At 35.6% G+C, this 24,600-nt stretch overlaps 2 protein-coding genes across 2 annotated transcripts; one reads left to right on the forward strand and one right to left on the reverse strand.

Annotated features, from left to right (window-relative positions):
- The first annotated feature begins 9,328 nt into the window (after nt 1-9,328).
- Nucleotides 9,329-11,485, forward strand: LOC111449677 (glucan endo-1,3-beta-glucosidase 14). The gene is made up of 3 exons (XM_023089679.1): nt 9,329-9,570; nt 10,038-11,068; nt 11,157-11,485. The coding sequence occupies exons 1-3, from the start codon at nt 9,516-9,518 to the stop codon at nt 11,211-11,213; spliced, it is 1,143 nt and encodes a 380-aa protein (XP_022945447.1). The 5' UTR covers nt 9,329-9,515; the 3' UTR covers nt 11,214-11,485.
- Nucleotides 11,486-19,440: 7,955 nt separating this feature from the next.
- LOC111449678 (probable calcium-binding protein CML48) lies at nt 19,441-22,773 on the reverse strand. Its single transcript, XM_023089680.1, has 5 exons — nt 22,084-22,773; nt 21,706-21,752; nt 20,259-20,434; nt 20,145-20,163; nt 19,441-19,882 (listed from the first exon to the last, which is right to left on the reverse strand). The coding sequence occupies exons 1-5, from the start codon at nt 22,472-22,474 to the stop codon at nt 19,772-19,774; spliced, it is 744 nt and encodes a 247-aa protein (XP_022945448.1). The 5' UTR covers nt 22,475-22,773; the 3' UTR covers nt 19,441-19,771.
- Nucleotides 22,774-24,600: the final 1,827 nt, after the last annotated feature.

Genomic DNA, 24,600 nt, shown 5'->3' on the forward strand with positions numbered 1-24,600 from the left:
CTTTTGTCGAAATGGAATGGCCTTATCTTTTTATTTTTTCTTTTTCGTTAATGGGTTAAGGGCGGGGGTTCCGTTATAAATTAAATATAGTATACCCAACCCGAATCAGCATATTTTTTTGTTTTACGCCCCGTAATTCTTCCTCAGCCAAATATAGTATACCCAACCCGAATCAGCATATTTTTTTGTTTTACGCCCCGTAATTCTTCCTCAGCCAGGCTTAGTATACCCAACCCGAATCAGCATATTTTTTTGTTTTACGCCCCGTAATTCTTCCTCAGCCAGGCTTTTGCAGAATAGCAGAGCAAGTACAAGTATTAGTAGAATAGCAAAAATGTGTTCCTCGTCATTAATATGTTTGCTCGCGGTAATTGTGACCTCTCGGGAGAATCGATGACTGCATAAAAGATGCACTTGCTAGTACTAGTACATCTGAGAATTCTTAATTGGCTAGTTGTAAATAGACCCAGACTGTGGAACAAAGGATTATCCCGGACCTACACCGAGGTATTGACGGTGATTCTCAAATATCGCAGAACAGAATTTGATACGATGAGATAGAATGCAATAGAAACAAAGACACAGGAAAATTGTAGTCATTTCTCTCTCTAATCGATGTGAGATCTCATAATAAGGAATAGAGAAATGGACATTTTAAAGCAAGAGGCCGAAGAAGATTCAACACGAGAAATTGTAGTCATTACAACGAGGTTGGAGCTTGACACACGATGTTAGTTCTTTGTTTGTTACTCTACTTTGTAATTTTGTCACGGTAGCCATTAGACCATAAAAGTTAGATAACTGTATGTCTTGTCATACTTTGATTCTTGATCACAGTTTATTTGATTGGTTGATATGATTATATTTCGAAGAAATAATATTTTAAATTAAATATTCATTATACGACTAATTGTAACTCTAACACGAGCACGATTAGCGTTCTTTGATATTATTTTTCTCTTTTATAAAAAAAAAATCTATTTTTTTGGTTCGTAAAAGAATAAAATCTTTGATCCATCTCTTCTACCCTCATTTAACTTTTATTTTTGTCTTAAAAAACAAAAAGAAAATACACAAGTGATAAAATAACAGACAACAAAATCATATCTTTAGAACATTATTAAAAAAAGGAAAAAAACATAAATTAATGTTGTATCGTCTTATGTGGGACCATCAAGATTATATGCCTCACCATTTTTCTTCCTTTTTTTTTTCTTTTCCATTTTAAAATATTATTGCCTTTTTTTCTCCTTTATTCTAATTTATTTATTTTATAATATATTAAAACAAAATTCTCTTCTCACTATCTCCAATCATTATTTTGTTAACATATCTTTATTTTTTTGAATTAAAATGCGTTTTAAAAAAAAAATTGTTTATTATTTTGAAAAAATAATAAATAAATAAGTGGATTTGTCGGCAATGTCACGTAGATGATGTGGAAAGGCGCGTTGCCGACGTGTCGCCGACTTATCCCAACTTAAGCACAGTAGGACGGTGCCCAGCCACGTGGGTATTTATTCTGACACACGTCATCATCCGTCAGCGGATATTATTAATGAACCATTCAATTTTACGTTTAATATTTATTTGCATTAAAATATATTCTAAATTTAAAGAAATGTAAAATATGTGTATGTTAATCAATCTCAAATTTATGGGTGTTTACGACTTTTATGATATGATATATTGTGATGTAATATGTTACGGTAGGATATGTATATAATTGTTGTTATAATATAATATATTTATGTAATTTGAATGATATAATATGATTAACATGCAAAACGACAAACTAGCATGAAAATTGTTATGTCTAATTTAAACGTTTATTTATTTTATTTAGTTTTTTGTTGTGGCGTTTTTAAAGGTGTTTTCAAAACACGTAAGTCTATAGCTGTATTTTAAGATGAAAATGACGTTTTATGAAAGTTTAAATGAAATATTTCTGTCTTTAATATACATTCGTACGAATGATAACGGGTAAGTATCCCAATGCATGTAGACATAAAAAATGCATGAGGTCCCCATAGTTTCATTATTTTCATGACATAGTATCCCTATGAGACATACATACATACGTAATACCAATATCTCATAAATATGGAGTGAATATATTAACATAGTTTACATGGCGGGATATATGGAGGTTTATGCAGCAAAATCATATCATAATATAACTTAAAATATAACAAAACTTGTATCATAGCATAAGGCGTCATATAACGTAACATGAGTCAAACAACCATAAAACATGACACATGCAGGGGCCACAAGGCAAGCGTCATTCATATGGTTTACAAGTTATCCAACCAACCTAACAGTAAAGTCACTTAGTTGGTTAACCCAAGCCAAAGCCACTACACTCCATTGATGCTAACTTAAAGCTGTTTCTTGAAATCTAATTTCACCCCGGAGTCTCACCATTAGAATTCTACTATGGGGATTAACTCATCTAATTGCATAAAATAATCTAAACTTACCTTAAGATAATGTAAATTGTTAAAACAATAGTCATGCTTACCTCAAATGCCTTAAAAAATGTATTCCAAAGAGTTGAAAATGGTAGGATAGGATTCAAGCATATCAAACCCAAGTCGGATTAGCCGAGAAGCCAAGCTGAAGCCGTTAGAACATTGATTCTCAAGGATTCTCTATGCAACGGCCCAAATCCACGATATTGTCCTCTTTGGGCTTCCCTTTAAGGCTTTAAAACTTGTCTGCTAGGAGAAGGTTTCCACACCGTTATAAATAGTGTTTTGTTCTCCTCCCCAACCAATATGGGACATCACAATCCACCCCTTTCAGGGCCTAGTGTCCTTACTGGCACACCGCTTCGTGTCTACCCTCTTCGGGGAACAGTGAGAAAGCTGGCACATCGTCCTGTGTTTGGCTCTACCACTTCGTGTCTACCCCCTTCGGGGAACAGTGAGAAAGTTGACACATCGTCCGGTGTCTGGCTCTGATACCGTTTGTAACGGCCTAGATCCACCGCTAGCAGATATTGTCCTCTTTGGACTTTCCCTTTCGAGCTTCCCCTCAAGGCTTTAAAACACGTTTGCTAAGGGAAGGTTTCCACACCGTTATAAATGATATTTATTCTCCTCATCAACCAATGTGAGACATCACACTCGAATTGACTCCAAATCGCCAAGTGAGATGAAACGAGGCAATTGTTTCAACCCAATAAGAATACGAGACCTTCCTTTCGTGCTAGAGTCTAGCTCCCAACTTTCTCAATTTAATCGATGCGGGACAATTTTCTTATTTTTTTAATTTTCGGTGGTTACAATTTTTAAATATTTAAAAGAAGAAATTTATTAAAACAAGATTAATAAATAATTTTTTTTAATAAAATATTTAAAAATAGTTGTATTAAAAGAGTGCCAAGGCAGCCTAGTTGGTGAAGAGTTTGTTGGAGAAACCATAATTATTGAAGCAAGTTGTTATAAAGCAACATTTTTTTAAAAAATTAATATAAATTTATTTATTTATTTATTTCATATCTTGTGATTATTAAAAAAGTTAATTGATTATATAAGCAAATCATGATTGAAAAAAGTCAAAATAAATTTATAATTAAAAAAATATTAATCATGGCTGAAGAAACTTTTGATTTTTTGTTTTACCCCTTCTTCGTTTAAAGATTTTTAATTAAAATATTCTCTTTTATCATTTTTAATTTTTATATTACATAATTTTTTTAATAAAAATTTTGGAATCTCTATGCATGGGAACTCCAATTTTCGTACTATACCATAAATATCATATTAAATAATATTTGAATAAAGATTGAATAAAGGTGGCAACGATCCTAAATTTCTATATACTTAAAGTCGCTACTAACGTTTCATGCTCATCTCTAATGTAGAAATATAACTCTTAAAAGAAAACATATATTTAATATAAATGTCGAAAACATTTAAAACATTTTCTTCTCTATAGTCATGGTCTCACATGTTTAAATACAAAATACTGGAATTCATAGAAAAAAAAAACAAATACAAAATAATTTAAGACGATTAAATGCAAAAAAAAACCCCGAAGACTAGGAATTCAAATATGAATCTACTCTATGCACGTGCCACAACCTTTGCTCGCGATGTCGCTGTCCTCCGTACAAGTACACCTTGCCTTTACCTGAAAAAATGATGTGGCACACGGCCTGAGTATTGCAAAGAATACTCAATAAGTGGCTCCACGATAGGGGGCCATGCAAATGCAAACACATGTCATCATGATTTAGGGACCTATCTCTCGCTCATATAGGAGTGGCCTCCAGTCTTGGACAAATTGGATGTGTAGTACTTTCCTACACACGACTCACATGTGCGAGTGTGAATCTCCAGGACGCTTGCACACCCCTTGGACCCTCTGATCAAGCTAATTTGTAGCGACGTCTGGAGGTCAAGGGAAGCCTTGGTGTCATGCTCCTCATGAACACCCTCATCATCATACTGTGCGCATTCACACTCATCATCGTATGGTGCGCATCCACACTCATCATCTCTAGGGGAAGTATCCCTATGTTTATGGACATACAATATGCATGAGGTTTCTCTAACTTCCATCTTATCATCTCTTCTTACACAACCCTCTAGTTTCATCTCTTTGTTACATTAGGTAACACATACTCGTGAATATTTATATTAATATCATTTTCATCGTTTAAGGTTGTGTCCTATGTCGATCTAACGACATGATGCAATATGACACTCATCATCATATAACATGCTCAATATGGAAAACATCATCATATTAAGGTAAACGTCATGCAATCATCATACAGTGCATCAAGCATATCAAGTACGTCATTCATCGAAATATATATACTACGCACATCATCAAGTATCATAACTCATGCATCATCATAACTCATACATCATCATAACTCATACATCATCATGAGAGTATGTTTGTTAAGTTCAAGAATTCTGTGAAACTTGAATTTAAAATGATTAATTTGGAAAAAATGAAATATTTTCCAGATGTAGAGATTTACAAAATTCTGAACGCATTTATATTAGTGCAGAGAAGTATGCAAAAGAAGTTTTGGAGAAGTTTATGATGGAAAAAAATAATAGCGTGAAAAATCCTATTGTTCGTGGAGTTAGACTGACAAACGATGAAGAAGGAGCCTAAGTCAATGCTACCATGTATAACAATTGATTGGAAGCCTTATGTATCTAAGTGCAACAAAGCCGGATTTAATGTATATAGTATTTCTCATTAGTATATTTATGACAAGTTCAGTTGCATTTGCAAGCTACAAAAAGGGTGTTGAGATACTTAAAAGGTACCGCAGATTTAGGAGTCTATCATTGAAAAAGGGGTAACAGAGAGTTGATAACATATACTGATAGTGATTATATAGGAGATTTAGATGACAAGAAAATCACTTCTAGGTTTTACTCAGTGATGGAGCTCTGTCTTGGTCCTCCAGAAAATAACCTGTAATTACTTTGTCTACTACTGAAGCAGAGTGTGGCTGGTGTCACAACCTTACTATGAAGAGAGTAGGTTGTGACCCTCACGCCATGACAAGCAAAGGGGCGTCCCTCAAGAGACGCCCATCCGGCCATACGCGGGCCAACGTAGAAGAATGCCATGATGCGATCGAGGAGGACGATGCATCATCCAACACAGCACCACGCAAAGTGGGCATTGAAGACATGTTGAGACACAAGCATAACAGAGACATCAGCATAGACATGAAGGACAAGATAGGCTTGTTGAAGGGCCGGGTAGGGCCCCGGGCCTTAACCTCAAAAGTCGAGGTTTCGGAAGGAATTTGGTCATGTGGTTCGGGAGTTAAGTCCGTCCATATGAAATATGAATGCTCGCCAAGTTTGGTGTCAATCGGACATTGGACGAACAATGCACGATACCGTATGACACCTCACGAAAATCATGTCTACTCCTGGTAGAATGAAAATGGCTCAAAATGTACTATAGGGGTACCATGGTGTTGGCTCTCCACCACCCCTGGGCCCTGTGGCCTAAGTGAGCTACCCCTGTGGCACATACGTGTGTCACAGTGTGGGCGAGCGTGCCGAGACGAGTGTCTCGGGCGACTTCCTTTGAAATGGGTTTTTGAAGGACAGTACCGGACGGCACGGGTGTGCCGGTATTGCGCCCTAACCCGCGTGTTGGAGGTTGCTACATACACCCGCTATCCGGTACGGTATCCGTAAATGACTCGGCATGGGCACGGGAGGGCCTATGCCTCTATAGAACCTGGATGGATGGATGTTCGGGAAGCCCCGATGAGATGAACGACACGCGGGCCCATTCTCGATGGCACGACCGAATGAGTTATGATGGCCGACGACATCCCGAGACTCGGGATGGCGTCAAGACATATGGACCCCTTCGATGGGGATCGAGATGGCAAGACGAGATGCGATGTTGTATTGAGAGACCTTGGCCCGAATAGAGGCAAGGTCGAACTGAATGAGTTGGCCTAGCGTAGAGGCAAGTCGGATGTGTCGCAGACGATTAAACATACACGCACAGGCGGCGTGTGTGGTTGGACAAGCTTGGATTCCGCACAAGCGATGTTCGATCGGCGAAGACAAACCTCGCCTAAGGTCCGACGGAGCCACAAAGCCGGGGCGAAAAATATATATAGGGCTTAATTCCCCTTAAGGCTAGTCGTGAGCGTGTATAGATCACGACGCCGCACGGTCAAGAATGTAGGACCGTGACAGTTGGCACCTTTTGTGCTTGTCAAGAGGTGTGGATGATGAGAGTTTTGAAAAAATTTAGTCATTTTCAAGACAAGTGTATCGCTATGTTAGTGATAACAATTCCACCATTGAGCTATCCAAGTATTCAATCATGCATGGACGGAACAAACACATTGATGTGAGGTTCCATTTCTTGCGTGATTTGACTAGAGATGGAGTTATCGAGTTGAAGCATTGTGTCACATAAGAAAAGATTCTAGATATTATGACAAAAACAATGAAACACGAGTAAACAGAAAGTATTTCTACGATCAATTTAGAGGAGAAATAGTTAAAGATGGTCATATTATACCATTTCTTTATGGAAATGGTTAGGTGAGACAATTTCTTGAAATTTGGAGTTAAATTATGTAATTTTTTTTTTCAATTTTTAAGACTAATTTTGCGTTTACTGAGTTCAAGGCTATTTTTCCAAATTTCAATTTTAGGGCTATTTTTCCATTTTTTAAAAAAAAAACTATCTTTGACTTTTCCCTCTACCACCCTTTTAAATTCTCAATCCTATGAAAATAAAATTGCTTCATTTATCCACTAATAAATTCATTACATTTCAAATATTATATTTTATATACTAATCTTATAAAGAGTCAATGTACGGTCGACGACGCCCGCCGAAAAGACTATAGAAATGAAATTATTTATAGATAATTTTTCACATTTTAGTAATTATTCCGCAACAAAATTCCATATATTTGTTATTATTAAAAACTAAATATTAATAAACAAATTAACCCTTTAAATTAATGGTTAATAAAAAGACTTTATAAGTTAATAAATTTTTTTTAAAAAAAACATAAATGTGTAAAAAGGTTCCCTAACATCTTCATTTAAAAATAAAAAATATTTTCTAATTTTCTAATTTTTTTTTTAAAATTCATCAGAGCACCACATTAATTTTTAGAAAAAATAAAAATATTGCCTTTCCTTTTCCTTGATATTTTATGAACATAAAATGTGAATAATATTAATAAGCAGTAAAGGACAAGCATGTGGGGACACTGACAGGTGTCGGGCATGGAATCTTTCTCATAAAAAAAAATAAAGAAAAAGATAATGGAATTGGAAGAAGCCCAAAAAGCTACCTCTTTTTGTATTTCCCTTTTTTTTCTTTTTTTTTTTCAAATTAATAAATTATTAATTTGGCAATATATCCAACCCTTATATTTTTAATTAATATATATATATATATATATATAATATAATATAATATAATCCATTTAATTCTACATGCATGTGTTTGCATGATCATGGTATTTTCACGCATGTTTTCATGTTAATATCTATATTTAATAATACGAAATAATGCGTCTTAATCATGTCACACAGATTTAATGATGGAGGACAAAATCCGCGTTTAGATTTAAGAAGATTTTATTGTATTTTTTAAGTATGGTATAACCGTAGTATAACGTTTATTTTTAAGACTATAAATAATAAAATATTAAAATGAAAGTTTGTTCTTTGCATTTCTTTCTACCGTCATTCAAGTAGTTTTGTTCAAACTATCTTATAGAGTGATTCGAATCATAAGAATAGAAACAAATTTTTTTTACTCTTGATCTCGATCATGAAGGTAATTTGTTTCAAAACTTTGTTTTTGATTGATTTATTATCGTTTTTGGGTTCCGAGATAATTTAAATCTAAAAAGATTTTTAAATCAAATATAGGAGCTCGTTACGAAGGGTCTCGGGGAGATTTTGACTAAATGAATAGAGATAAATTTCTCGATATTTTGATTGAAGAAGAGAATCCAAAATGAACCACTTCTTCATTCGGATTTATTTCCATAGCTACACTCTTTAATAACGCTAACCGTTGTTATCAATTTAACGTTCAAATCTTTTTCAAAAATAGCAACTTAATCATTAGAGTTGTAATTTATTGGTCAATACTATACTCGTACTCCTAAATCTCTTAAAATTACGTAACTTGTTACCATTTTTTCATATGAACACTAAACTTGATATCTGACGTATCTTTGTGCATGACCTCCACTTTGAAAAGGGAGAAACCTGCCATTATTTCGTATGAATTTCATTATTATGTCATTACTTCCCGTGCTTTTACAGATTCTATCCTTTTAAGCTAGAGCTCAAATTGTGTGTACGAGTTGACATTATTAACATTTTTATATAGTAACAAGTTATCTTTATTAATTATCATTAATATATCATTTTTATAACGGATGTGATCACATTATACTTAAAAATATGTTAACAAATTAATAATTCGACAATTTTTAATTATATTTATTATGATTTTCCTCGAACGGTGGTGTATATATATATATATATATATATGAAATACAATTAAAAAAATTAATTACAATTTATAGAATTTAAATTAAAATATTAATTATTTTATTAGGAGAAAATTTGAATTTAATATTGAATGTGAATGTATGAAAGAAGGCAGCAATGTGAAATGAAATTAAGAGTTTAATTCGTGCAAGGGGAGGAGGAAATTAACCAATTAAATATTAATTTTTTAATTAAATAAATTAGAAATTTTATTGTTTTAAGAAATCAGTAAAATAAATAATTCAAATAAATGCTGTCCGGGTGCGGCTGCACCGTCCCTCCAACAGACCACGAGCGAGAGGCAGCTTTCCACTGCGAATTCCTATAAAACGCGTAGTTTTATGAAATACAACTCCCCATTTTCTCGCCGGCGATCCTTCTCTCTGCTGATTCACGGCTGTGCCGGAGGTGGACGCGGCGGCACAGCGGTGTTTTGTCGGTTTGGCCTTATCTTTTTACTCCTTCATGGCTAACTTCCACCGTCTCTTCCGAGTTCTGTTGCTGCTTTTCACTCTTTCTGGTTCGCTTTCTGGATCTTTTTGCTTGGCTGCTTAAGAACTTGTGTTAATGCTTTGGAACTTGTTTTTTTTTTTTTTCGTTTTCATTGCGTAATTAGGGAAAGAACATTGAATTTTTCGTTATTGGAGTTGTGAATATGTTATTGAATGTGATTCTGTGTTTGTTTCTTTAATTTAGTTAGTTGTAGACGACTGTGATTCTTTCTGGTTTCCTTTTTTTGTTCTTTCGGTTCTTCCTCTGGATTTTTGCCGATTAGTTCTAGGAAGTTCCATTTCGTAGCATATTCTCTGTCTTTTAGGACTTTCTCCTTCAGAGAATATTTGTGAAATTGAGATGATCTAATAGTTCTCAATTTTTCGATTAGGAATTTGAATTGATTTGAACTCGCTGAGATTCATTTCTCTTGTGGTACAATTTGGATTCTGAACACTCTGGCTCTGCTTTAATTCGGCGTGTGTTTCATTTCAGATTCAGTAATCCGAACTCTGAGCGTTGGAATTGGAATAAACTATGGCCAAATCGCTAATAATCTACCGTCTCCATCGCGCGTCGTCACTCTTCTCCAAAGTCTAAACATCAGCAGGGTAAAACTGTACGATGCAGATCCTAATGTCCTGTATGCCTTCTCCAGTAGTAATGTGAATTTCATTATAGGACTTGGTAATGAATATCTCCAGAACATGACCGATCCTCAGAAAGCCCTAGCTTGGGTTCAACAGCATGTTCAAACACACATCAGTCAGACTCAAATCACTTGCATCACTGTTGGCAATGAAGTTTTCGTTTCTAATGATTCTCAATTAAGGTCTAATCTTCTTCCTGCAATGCAATCTGTTCATAATGCTCTTGTTAATCTTGGGCTGGATAAGCAGGTTTCTGTCACCACGGCTCATTCCCTTAACATCTTAGCCAACTCTTTCCCTCCATCAGCAGGGTCATTCAGGCCAGATCTCACTGAATACTTACAACCAATACTCAATTTCCACTCAATGGCGAAATCTCCTTTCCTTATAAACGCATATCCTTTTTTTGCATACAAGGATAACCCTGGCCAAGTTCCCCTAGAGTATGTGCTTTTCCAGCCTAACCAAGGGATGACTGATCCCATCACAAATTTGCACTACGACAATATGCTGTATGCTCAAATCGATGCAGTTTATGCCGCCATCAAAGCATTGGGGCATACAGATATTCAAGTCCAGATTTCCGAAACCGGTTGGCCATCTCGGGGTGATCTGAACGAGGTTGGTGCTACACCAGAGAACGCTGGGTTGTATAATGGCAATTTGCTAAGAAGAATACAGAGTGGACAAGGAACCCCGGCAAAACCATCAATTCCTATCGATATCTATGTTTTTGCTCTATTCAATGAGAATTTGAAGCCTGGTCCAGCATCTGAGAGAAACTATGGCCTTTATTATCCTGATGGCACACCAGTTTACAACATTGGATTGCAGGGGTATCTCCCAGAGCTGTTGTATTCATCATCCAAAAGAAATGTAAGAGCCAGTCATTATGTTTCGAAGTTCCTATTGTTGTTTCTACATTCTTGTTCAAAAATCTAACTCGTAAATAATTGATTTTCAGGTTTTCTCAGTTTTCAGCTTGCTTCTGATATTCATAGCCAGCTTTATCTACAGTTAAGATCTTCACCATCAATTATGAAACAGTAGAGGTATACCAGAAATAGATAGAAATTCTTATTCATAGCCTGAAGAGTTTTATAGAGAAGCCGCGCATAAAGTCCCCTTCAGATGCTGCATTTAACTAACCATCTGTATTATATATTTACTTTCTATTTCATCATCAATTTGGTTCATTTGAAAATTATTTTTGTAGTTTCACACAGCAATAAAGTATTATTATTTCATTAAAAAGCTTCCTAAATATTGAGCTCCAAAAGAGCAGTTTCCTTTTTTTTCTTTTTCTTCTCTTTGCAGCTCCATTTCAGTGTTGGAGGACTACATAGATCCTAAACATGATACCAACTTGGTAACTTGATACCATGTGAGGAATAACGACTCTCCACAATGGTAAAAAGCTTTTTGGGGAAGCCCAGAACAAAGCTACGAGAGCTTATGCTCAAAGTGGACAATATCATATATCATTGTGGGGAGACGGAAGGACTAATCTTGGAGACGGACCATCTGAAATCAGTAAGGTCTCTCTTCTCTTTCCTCCAATGGGATATCATGATAAATAATGGGTGTCTGCATCAGTCATGTCTCTCTCTTATTTTACATGCGAATCGGGGTTAGGTTACTGAAATCTCTTGTTGAAGCAGCCATGTATGAACATCATTTCATTTAAACTAAACACATATCTGAGCAGCCCAATTTGAAACTGATAAAAGTAGCCATCCGGGGAAGGTTTTGGATGGTGGACTTTTCTTTTCCCCCCTTCCTCTTTGCTTTGTCTTTATTGGTTATTTGAGCATTAGTTTCTGGGTTGGAGTAATCTCACACGCCTTTTCATCTTTGATATCTCCTTGTTGGCGGGGCCTACTGATTTTACCAGTTTATTTGATGGTGTTGAATCCCATGAGGGTCAGCTTCCTTGGGATGGCCCCTCTGTTTTCCTTGCCGATAAGTTTGATTGTTTGTTTTGAATGGTTTCGATAAGGCGGTGACTGTCTTTTTCAAAGGATGGTGTGGGAACGGAGTTGCGTGGCTTCCAAATAAAGGAATTGGGTATATTTTTGTTGATATTTATTCATGAAATATCACCATTGTCGACTGAAAATATTTTAATTTCTTCACAGATGTTGCAACATGATTCGAGACTTCGAATCTCTCGGACGGTCGTGGCTAAAAAAATAAAGATAAAAGCAAATAAAATGGTATGTAAAAATACGATAAAATTTGAATCAGATTAAAAATAAATGATAAATTCAAAACCAAATCGAATTACAAACCGGTGTTGTTCGAGTTTATTACAAGTGGGGAATGGGTTTGGGATACAATTGCAAACAAAATAGGCCCAAAATACAAATACTCAGATTGACGTCCCACGACAGCGTCTTCTATGACAGCGCGCTATTGAACATATAGTATCCTAGGTTAAGGTGCTACCTTATGAAATCTGTTAAGATAGTATGACATCTAGCTAGTTTGAACACCATCATCCATAGAACGTTAGTTAACAATCCTTCATAGGGCTATAGAGTCACTCTAAGTCTAGGGAGAGTGACCCCGTATGTCAGCCAACTATTAGGTTATCTTATGGTCCTACGTCCCACCTCAAGATAGGTTTACAACGTAGAGGTCCTGTTTAGGAGACCTCTAGCCATTCCCACACACGATACTACACTTGGTTGCCTCGACACGCTATACTATCCGACTTAGGCCTGACATGACAATACCTGTTGATATGTGGAAATCACTACAAGGGGAGTAAGATTCGGATTACCTTGTTGATCGAATATCTCAAGGCAAGAACATTGTTTGAGATTCGAATCACTCCACAAGCAAGATTGATCATGTCGAGCTTGAATGATTCTACATGCAACCTAAACTACATAGAATTGCAAAGAAACTTAGCCATTGGCTAAAGAAGAGCACAAATGTTCTTTTACTATATTTTCCCAAGTCTCCCTATACATACAACATACATGGCTTTATATAGCCTCAAAATGAAACTACTAAAGTCATTCCAAGAGTTGTAACATTCATATTAATGGCCATAATTAACCATTATGTAATTGTAACCTAAGTAAATTAAAAGTCTTAAAATACATTAATGAAATACAATAAATCTAAATTACTCTAAATTGTAATCCACTCAAAATTTATAAATGAAACTTTATAAATGAAACTTCATTCTTCTTCAACGTGACATGTATTGAAATATTTTTTTGATAATTTCAACAATATTTTCTTCACATCTTCATTGAAACATATTGTATGATTGATGTCTCTTGGTTCATATCACATGTACTACTTGGTGGGGTGCACGCTAAGGGTGTACTATAGGAGATAGGAGGTGGAAGACTCTAGTGATACAGTCACACTATTACTCACCTTGTTAAGCTTTCTTAGTCGTTTTTGACGCGGAAGTCTAGTAAGTTCTTAAGGGCATATAAGCAATCTAGATCCCATCTTATGTTTTTAGGATTGTCACAATCTTCAAGGTTTCAAAACTCGGACAAGGACTAAAATGACGAAGACCAAAACAGATAAAATAAAAGATAAAAGTAAAAATAAAAAATGGGGTAAAATTTAAATTGAAATAAACAAACGACACCTCAATTAAATAGAATACGAAATCCAATTACAAAATGATGTTGTTCAAATTTATTGCAGATGGAGAAGCGAGTTTGAGATACAATTATAAAACAAAATTCAAAAGATTTAGAATAAAAGACGAACTGGCGCACTAAAACGGCCCCTTTGTGACCGCACAACTCTCTAAAACTCCTCGCCTCGACCGACAACCTATGAATACCTGAAAAAACAAAAGGATAAAGAGGTGAATATAAAAATACTCACCAAGCAACCTACTTGTAGACTCTCATCGCATCCTTAACCTAGTAGGTATGTACAGATGTTACTTTAGGCTCTAAGAAGTTCAGGTTTAGTCTCTACTACTATCTGAACATTTAAGGTGCCTCAAAATTCCAAGCTCATCTCTTATCTGAATCTTACCCCCTAGGAGTCTATATAAATTTTACAACCTTTTTTCTTTTTTACTTGGGTAGTTTGTTCTACCTACATAATGAAAAATTAGCATCCTAGGTTGAGGCACTACCTTGTAAATTTTTTGTGGGGCAGTATGGTTATTGCTAACTTGCTATCAACCATGGAAGGTTAGCTGATATGAGCAAAGGAACATCATTCATACAATATACTTCAATAAAGATGTGAAGAAAATGTTGTCAAAATTATCAAAAGAGGTTGCAATTCATGTCACATTGAGGAGGAATGAAGTTTGATGGTTATAAATTTTGAGTGGGATACAATTTAGAGTAATTTAGAGTTATTGTATTTTAAGACATTTTATTTACTTTAGGTTACATTTACATAATGGCTAATTATGACCCTTAAGTATGAATGTTACCACTTTTGTAATGCCCTTTAGTAGTTTCATTTTGAGGCTATATAAAGCCATGTATGTTGGATTTGTAAGTAGACTTGGAAAATATAGTAGAAGGAGCATTTGTGCTTTCCTTAGCCAATGGCTAAGTTTATTTGCAACTCTATGTAGTTTAGGTTGCATGTAGAATCATTCAAGCTCGACATGATCAATCTTGCTTGTGGAGTGATTCGAATCTCAATCAAGTGTTCTTGTCTTGAGATATTTGATCAACAAGAATCATTGAAGCTAGACATGATCGATCTTGCTTCTGGAGTGATTCGAATCTCAAACAAAGTGTTCTTGGCTTGAGATACTCGATCAACAAGGTAATCCGAATCTTATTCCCCTTGTATTGATTCCTTATCTTATCATTAGCTCATGAACCTTTCTATGGAACCATAAGTTACCTTAGTTTGGGGGTGCGATCCTCGTGTGTCGGCCAGATAATGAATCAATCTTTGTGGTTCCACTCCTCCTCTCATGAAGGGTTCTTGTCTTGGAACTTCCACAAGGTTGGGTGAATAGTTATCTTGATACACTACCCTAACCGGCCTAAGCCTAGCTCGATAGTAACTGTATCAAAGTGGAAAAGGATAGTGAAGATTCTAATGACATCGTTAAATAACTAACAACTCGGAGAGCTATTAGCGGAGGTTTTGGTGACACCATGCATACTGCTAGCGGCTTGAAAAGCTACCTTTGTCATACTTGGGTGTCGTAGCAATCTACTAAATTCTTATGGGCGTGTAGACAGTTTAAATCTTATCTCGCGTTTCCAAGACACTAAGAGTTAGCTCCTCAAAGCTAATCTAATCTTTCAGTGCACTCAGGTCTAGACCTCTAATCGCAGTTCATGATCTTAGAGTGCATGGTCTATTGAAAAAGTAATTGACCTAGATCAATGTATAAACCACTCTAGTTGTAGCGTCCTAAAGCACAAAAGACACATATTCTAAATATGACGTTGGTCATCTCTAGGTAACAATGAGGTCTACTAGGTTTTTAAGGCAGTTAGGTGTCTTAATGCGGACTTCCAACTCCAAGGTACTCTAATCTAACTCCTCAATTCTGTTTTAGTCTGGGAGTACTAGGGTTTAGACCCTCTGACTGTCACTCACGGTCCTAAGGTGCTCAGTCAACTAGATCGTTCTGACCTAGGTCATCGTCTAACCAACCTAATTCTAACACTCTAGTTTTAGTTTTGTGCAAATAAACGTGCTCTACAGGGAGAACAAACAATCAATCACAGAATGCACATAAAACAACATATGTCTCTATCATGAATATTCCCTTCTATTATAGCATAGATTACAATATTTCATCTTTCCGTTATAGCGTTAGGGGCATTTTGGTCATTATCCACATCATGCATAATGTACTTTACCAACTTTTCTTACTTGAGTTCTATCATGTATATTCCCTTCCTAACTCGCCCGTAAATATAAAAGTCAGCATGCATCTCATAATCTCATTATAGGAGATTTCGATAATTTTCCTTAACACATATAGAACAATTCTACAAAAAAAATGCCCTTTTGACGTTCTAAACATGTAAAGAGTCGAGTTAGTTGGGTCAACAAGTCGATCGTTGGTTCGGGTTAGTTGTATGGTATTCAGGTTGCACGCAGATCTTGGGTCGGATATCTATCGAGTCAAGTCGATCCACGACATGCATCTCTGCCTAAAGTCGAAAGCGTTTTTATATACAATGCCCGACACATGTCATCCACTAGGCAAGACGTGCTCCATCGCCTGCCATTTGACACGTGTCACTAGTCTTCTTCTCCCTAAATATTTTTTTCTAGAAAATAGTGAATTTTCGATTCCATTTAAATTTCTATTTGTGTATCTTATTACACAAAACTCGAATCAACTTGGTTCTTTCGCCAACTTTATAGAGCTCTAATCCTACTTATTAAACATGATTTCCTTTCCGGAATTTATTACTATCCTCCGCATGAAATATGAACATTCAATTTAGACAGAAAACTCACACTTACCCTTCTTGATCGAACCTCTGTTCTTTCTCGGTTCTTGACAAAATAGGACGATATGAACGCCTAGAATTATCCTCCATATAGTGACGGCTTCTTGTGAAAAACTCTTGGCCAATCATAGACTCTCGTCGCTGGTTTGAACGTTTTTGTTCTTGCCTCTTCTTTCTATCCATATCCTAGTTTTTCGATAAGGAGATAACATCCATCAATCGCCAGGAGCACATATCACAATATCTCATCCTCCATTCTAACATAACAGAAAACATAGAAATAAACATGCATCGTAAATTCTTATCCTATGGGCATTTTGGCTATTTTTCATAGTATACATGACATTCTCATCGACTTTGCTCATTTTGAGTCCTGTTCATGTATTTTCTAACCACCTAAGACAAGATATGCTCACATGCTAGTCCGTCATGGTGAACAATACAAGTATTACTTTTCTAAGATCTATTTGTTACTTATATGGATAACACGTGTCTTCCTGAGTTTTTCTGCATGTTATGAGCTCTAAAATTAATGAAATTTCTCTTGTAGATCCTAATTCAAATAAAATTAGGGTTAGTAACAAAATCGGGATGAAAAACTGACGAATGGTGGTGGCAAGAAAAGAGGGGCTCACATGCCTCATGTGCAGGCTGGAGAAGCGAACACATAGATTCGCACACGCAGCAAGGAGGGATACGTGTGGGTCGGGTCAACCATTCAGTTCATTTGGCGCATTCCTGGGTCGCATGAAGCCAAGCGAGCCTTCGATTCTGGGTTGACGAAGGCACGCACGAGTTATTCCCGAATTCCTATTGCTGACCCCTCTCCTCACATGACGCGTGTCCTTTAGTGGTTTGTCTCCCTTGCGTTTCTTTCTTTACATAACTCGAATAGTTTTAATCAATCTTTACAAAGTTATTTTTCTTGTAATTTATAATCTACTCCAGAATAAAATCAACACGTCCAAATTCAGTCTAAAATACATAACTTACAATTTCTTGACATTCGTTGAAACTTAGACTTCCAATCCGATTCAACTCTGGATTCTTTTACAAAACCGGTGTGAAATCCTCACTAGAGCAACATATCAAAAAAATTTATAACCTAACTCTAAGAAATCTTCTCGAATCTCGAGGAAAACTGAAACTAAAATCTAAAACATTTACCTCTTGATCTCCTTCGTTTTTTAACGGAATTGGATGATCTAAGAATCTAGACTTGATATCCTCGTAGCTCTGAGCAACTGTCATGAAGGGTTCATTGTCGAAAAATAGCTCCTTGTAGGCGGATCAAAGTACTCAAAACCGTTCCTACATAACTATATCTACTTCATTCTTCAAAAGTATAATTTTTAAATATTTATTAAAATATGAAATATAAATTTTTTTTTAATTTATATAAAAATTGTATAACATACAAATTCATACGAATTTGTTTAGAAATTATTCCGACAAAAAAGTAGTTGTGGTTGCAATGTGTATGACAAAGTAACCACCACAGCTCATAGAAACAGTTATTATATAATTTGATAATGGGAATCACTTTCCGACCAGAAGGAATCAACTAATTATTTTTTTTGTTATCATGAGAGGCTTTGAAGAATAAATGAATAGCCCTACCATTCAGCTGCAGTAGTAGAGATTGAATTTGGAATGTTGGGTCCATTAGGCTTGGTGGGTTGAACATTGGGACCAAATTGATATCTACTGCTCAACTACCTCTTCAGCCACCTTTTTAGTATATTAGTGTGAGGTCCCACGGTTGGTAATGGGTTTGGGCTATACAAATGGTATCAGAGCCAGACATCAAACGGTGTACAGCAAGGACGGTGGCCCTGAAGGAGGGTGGATTGTGAGATCTCACATCGGTTGGAGAGGAGAATGAAACAGAGTGTAGAAATCTCTCTATAACAAACGCATTTTCAAACCGTGAGGCTCATGATGATATGTAACGAGCCAAAACAGACAAATATATGTCAGCGGTGGGCTTGAGCTATTACAAATGGTATTAAAGCTAGACACCGGGTGGTGCGCCAGCGAGGACGCTAGCCCCGAAGGGGTGGATTGTGAGATCTCACATCGGTTGGAGAGGAGAACAAAACATTCTTTATAAGAGTGTACAAACCTCTCTATAATACGTGTTTAAATATTGTGAGTTGACGACGATACGTAAAGGGTCAAAGCAGACAATATATGTTAGCGATGGGTTTGAGCTGTTACAAATTGTATTAGAGCTAACCATTGGACGGTGTGCCAGTGAGGACGCTGGCCCTGGCGGGGGTAGATTGTGAAATCTCACACCGGTTGGAGGAGGAAACAAATCATTCCTTATACTATGTAGAAACTTCTCTCTATCAAACGGATTTAAAACCATGGGGCTGGCGACGATACATAATGAGTCAAAGCAGACAATATATGTTAGCGCTTGAGCAGTTACAAATGGTACCTAGAGTCAGACGTTGGGTGGTGCGCCAACGAGAATGCAAGCCATGGATTGTGAGATCCCATATCTCGATGGAAGAGGGAAACGAAACATTCCTTATAAGGGTGTAGAAACCTCTCTATCAGACGCGTTTTAAAACCGTGAGATTGACAGCAATACGTAATGGACCAAAGCAGACAATATATGTTAACAGTAGGTGGTGGGTTTGAGCTGTCACAAATGGTATTAGAGCCCGAAATCAGGTAGTGTACGAACAAAGACGCTCGCTCCAAAGTGAGTGGATTGTGAGATCCCACATCAGTTGGAGATGGGAACAAAACATTCTTTATAAGAGTCTGAGAACTTTTCTTTACAGACGCACAAATTGCATAAAAACTGCACTCTCTCAAATAAACCAACCAACCATAGCAATACATTCCTTCATATTCTTGTACAAGTTCCAAAACTTTATTAAAATCAGTCACAAATAATCTAAACAAACCAACAAATAAAAAATTCTAATCAGCAGAATCAAAACAGAAGAAACAAAAAAGATGAAAGGAATATAATATCTGTACATGGAAACTCTCTCATGCCAACATAAACAGCAGCTTCCCTGAATGTACAGCTTCTACCATTTCAAGTAAACAACAAATGAAGAGATGATACTACACAAAATCCAACCCATAAAGACATATATATTCATCACCTTTGAGGGCTTCAACTGTATGACACAAGAAATGGGAGGATAGTTGACATGAAATCTTCATATGTAAGCGTTGCCGAACCCGTGTAATGCCTATCCTTCTCCTTGAATTTCTCGGTCAACCCCTGAAATTTTCCAAGCATTGGGTTTAGAAACGATATTACATTTGAAAGCATGTGCTATCACGAAGAATATGATACTAAAACTACTGGTAACCATGAACAAAACGCTTGTAGTTTTACTTAACAGAGCAGTACTCCGTGGCATTGGTTCACACGTATAAAGCGATATTCGATTACTTCAACAAGATCAATCTATAGTATTATATGGTCGAGTAAACGTGATGATATTAGGAATTAGGGAGTAATAAAAGGACTGAAATCTCACCTTTACTATCATGCCACACCTGCAATGAAAAAGAAAACAATACCAGAAATGTAAGCATCAAAGGGTTTTGGGCATATAAAAAGCAATACGTATTTAATGATTTGACACACTTACTCGACAAAACTGTCGAAATTATATTCAACTCGACGACCACTTCGATCATCGTATAGTGAAATTAGAAGTTGAAGGACTGAAGAAGGAACTGCATAGCCAAGACCATAGAGTGCATCCCTCATTTCCATTGCATCAATTCTCCCACTTCTATCTCTATCATACCTCTCAAAGGTGCCCTGCAAATTGCTTATTCATTCTCAGTCTTAGAGGGCACAATATTGATAATCATGAAGAAATAAATCACCAAAAAAGAAAGAAAGAAAAGAAACCAAGTTTTGAATTAAGATATCATATAAGCTCTTTGGAGATAAACCACATACATGGGTGGTGCACCAAAAGAAGGCAAATTGTGCGGAAGTAGATGGACCTACTTGAGCTGAGTGCATACTCTTATTTAGAGCGTTTCGAAATCTAAGAAAAAGAATTGAACTAATAGGTGCTGGGTGAGCAGGAGATTCTTATTAGTGTAAGATAGCCCTAGCCTAATTCTTTAGGGGAATGTATGAGTCAGTGAGGCGGGACACAACCGAAAGTAGTAAGCTATTTAAGGCATGGTAGTTGTTCTTCAAAAAGAAAGCGAACCCACACGAATCGCGTCTGAGTCGACTACTACGACTACATGCGCATCTAGTGCAGTTTTAGCTTCAACATATTGAATCAACTTAAATGTTTCTCTGGTATCTAATCCTATCATGGTTTTAATTCAAATACTCATCACAAGCTATTGATCAGCAATTCTATATCCACAAAACAGCTCACAATGAAACTTGAAACCAATCATTTACTTTAAGTCGGAAGTTCTAATTTCATTACCACAATCTTTCTCTAAAAAAAATCTCAGCAAAAACAGATCCACATTCGCTAATTAAGGGGTGATCATGAGTTTATAAGTAAGGAATACTATCTCCATTAATATGAGGCCTTTTGGAGAAACCAAAAGTAAAGCCACGAGAGCGTATGCTCAAAGTGGATAATATCATACCATTATGGAGGTTTGTGATTCCAAACATGGTATCAGAGTCATGCCCTTAACTTAACCATGTTAATAGAATCCTCAAATGACGAATAAAAAAGTTTTGAACCTCGAAAGTGTAGTCAAAAGTGACTCAAGTGTCGAACAAATGGTGTACATTGTTCCATGGGCTCCAAAAAAGGAGTCGATTAAGGGGAGGCTGTTCGTGGGCTCCATAGACCTCAAGGGAGGCTCTATGGTGTATTTTGTTCGAGGGGAGGATTGTTGGAAGAGGAGTCCCACATCGGCTAAATAAGGGGTTGATTATGAGTTTCTAAGTAAGAATACTATCTCCATTGATATGAGACATTTTCAAGAAACCAAAAGTAAAGTCATGAGAGCTTATGCTCAAAGTAAACAATATCATACGATCGTAGAAGTTCAAGATTTCTAACATGCACCACGAAGAAGATAGAGAGTAATCGCATTACTTACACGCCATTGGCCAAGACAGTTCCACAAAGCTGTAAACTCATTAGGCCCTGCAACAGCCAATTCAGACACACATTGTTAAATGAAAAGGCACCACGAAACTTAGTCGATGTTTGAATATTTTAAAAACAAGTTGAATATAATTGGCAAATACTTTATGTTCATGGTTGACATTCCTTTATAGGAGAGATGACAATAAGACAAAACAGAACATTTCACTTCCAAGAAAGGCAACCAAAAGGAGAAACATATACAAATTAATGCCTAATGAACGATTATAACTTATTATGATTGCAAAATTTAGAAACCCAATATTGCACCAATGATCCACAATAAACCAAGAGGATTAAATTAGAGATAAAAAAACAAGAAGAAACTCACCCATTCTGGAGGAATCGATCGGATTTCGGAACAAGAAAATGAGCAAACGAACGGTTCTAAGACTAAACCTCTGGTAGCCAGAAGAAAGGGCTTCCTGCAATTCTTTCTCATCGATGAATCCACTTCGATCCTTATCCACCATTTGAAAGCTCCTAATCACCTCAGGGCTTGTCCCTGGCGGAAAGCCATAAGACCCATATGAAGAAACCCCACCATAATTAGACCCATAAGGCTGCGGCTGGTGCTGTTGGGAGTAATACGGCGAAGCTGTCCCCTGAGAATTGCCATGGCCGTAGGTTTCCGGCTCGGACGGTGCTGATGGCGCCGATGGGGCATGGGAATGGGAATGGGAATTGGAATTGGAAGTGAATCTACCAAAGAAAGACGCCATTGATGGCCAAAAAAGAGAGGAAATGGGTAATAAAATTGAATCAGGGAAGGATTCGAATCTGGGATCTCTGTTTCAAGGATGAAATCTGAAACGGTGGCAGGAAAAGCGAGTTCTGATGCTTATCCGATGAGAATCTGGGTGGGATTTAAAATGAAAACAGGGGAAAAAAAGAGGAAGGAAAGGGGAAATTGCAGAGGAATTATGGAATACGCGGTTGCTTAGGTTCTTGGATTGAAGATGATACCGCGGATTTTGGGTATTCGTTTTGCGATCATTTATTTCAAATGTTCGTCTTAGTAACCGACGGAAATAGAATTCTACGGATTCTATACGCAACGCTGATGGCTTCCGCGGTTTTTTTTTTTTTTTTTTTTTTTTTTTTTTTATGTTATATTACTCTCCTTTCAAAAATAACTTAATTTTTTTTTAAATATTTTAATAATACTTTTAAATTAAAAAATACCCTTAAAGTAAATATATTAAAAAAAATATACAAAATCATTAACATATTATTTCAAAAGTATTTTAACTTTGAAAGTGTTTCAAACATATCTTTTGAATTTTCAAAAGTTTTGTTAATATGTTTAAAAAAGATTTGAACTTTTTTTTTTTAAACGATAAAAAAAATTACTCATAAACTTTCAAAATTAACACTAAAATATTTGGAGATAATTTAAGAGGTTTAGATGAATGGTTTTCGTTAATATTTGTCTATTTATTGATTGAAATAACGGTTTTGCACATTTTTTTTTATGCATAAAGGTGGTGTTAATGTTACTCTTGAAATTTTATGGACATTTTTTAAACAAAATACTAACGGCTTTTTAACCATTGAAAAAAGTTAAAAAGGTATTAATAAAACTTGTTAAAGTTAAATGATATTTTTTAAACACGGTTCAAGGATATTTTTAAAATTATCACAGAGATAAAATAGTTTTAAGACTTTAAAAAAAATTAAACGGTATTACTAAATTTTTTTCGATTAGTTTAGGCTTATTTTAATTTAGTTCACTAAGAAGTAAATAGTAAATATTTCCTCATTAATACCATATTCCTTGGTCTCTCTTTAATGTATGAAAGCAATTTAATTTTTATCATACTTCTCTTAAATGTTTTAAATATATTTGTATATTGTGTATTTTTTTTAGATATAAATTATTATTATTATTATTATTATTTAAGGTCGAAAAAAAAAAAATTTAAGTACTCTTAAAAATTAAATTTTAACATTAAAAACATGGAGATGGAAAAAGCAAGTAGTGTACAACTCAACTTCTCAACTGCTATTATAATAATAATAATAATAATAATAATAATAATAATAATAATAATAATAATAATAGTCAAAAGCGTTGTTTAATTATTAATTAATTATTTGTCAAATTAGACAGCTTTATCATGTCCTGATCTTCTTTGCAAGTGCTTTATTTACTCATTTTCTTCAATTAATTTAATTGCTTATATTGTCTACAAAAATATGGAATTTCATAAATTAAGTTTGAATTAATTGCTTAATTTTGAATTCCATATATTGTTTAAATTATTTTGAAATTGATTTTGAATGAGACAAAATTGTTGGATTGAAATGGATTTTGTTCCAAATAAAATTGGCAAGGTTTTACTCTCATTTTGTTTTTATATCATGAAAATAACTCAATGATAATCAAAACGGGCTCTATAGCTATGTTAACTAAGTCATACATTGAATCTTGAGCCTCCGTCAGGTAAATAAGAGCCAAGAGCAACCTTCAATTGAAACTAAAAGAGATTCTTGTGATGAGTAAAACCTATCTAGGTAAATCGAGATTGAGACAACTAAAAGAGGAATAGGCATAAGAGTGTTCTTAGTCACAAAGTTACTCAATTGAAAGTGCCCAATCATATAGATCCCTCTATTGCAAACATTTATATATATCCCAATTGATAGAATATGAATCAAGCTACGACAGAGTGGTTCAATTGAGGGTCCCTGCTAAGTTATGACAGAGTTGTTCAATTGAGGGTGTCATTCAATCGAGGGTCACTGCTTTGCTTGTCATAACGTGAGGGCCACACATAGTATGGTTGCAACACCATGCAGATAGAAGGGCTACTATCTACTCTTTTTTTTTTTTTTTTTTTTTTTA

Source organism: Cucurbita moschata, unplaced genomic scaffold, assembly GCF_002738365.1.
Source record: "Cucurbita moschata cultivar Rifu unplaced genomic scaffold, Cmos_1.0 Cmo_Scf00011, whole genome shotgun sequence".
NCBI classification, from domain to species: domain Eukaryota; kingdom Viridiplantae; phylum Streptophyta; class Magnoliopsida; order Cucurbitales; family Cucurbitaceae; genus Cucurbita; species Cucurbita moschata.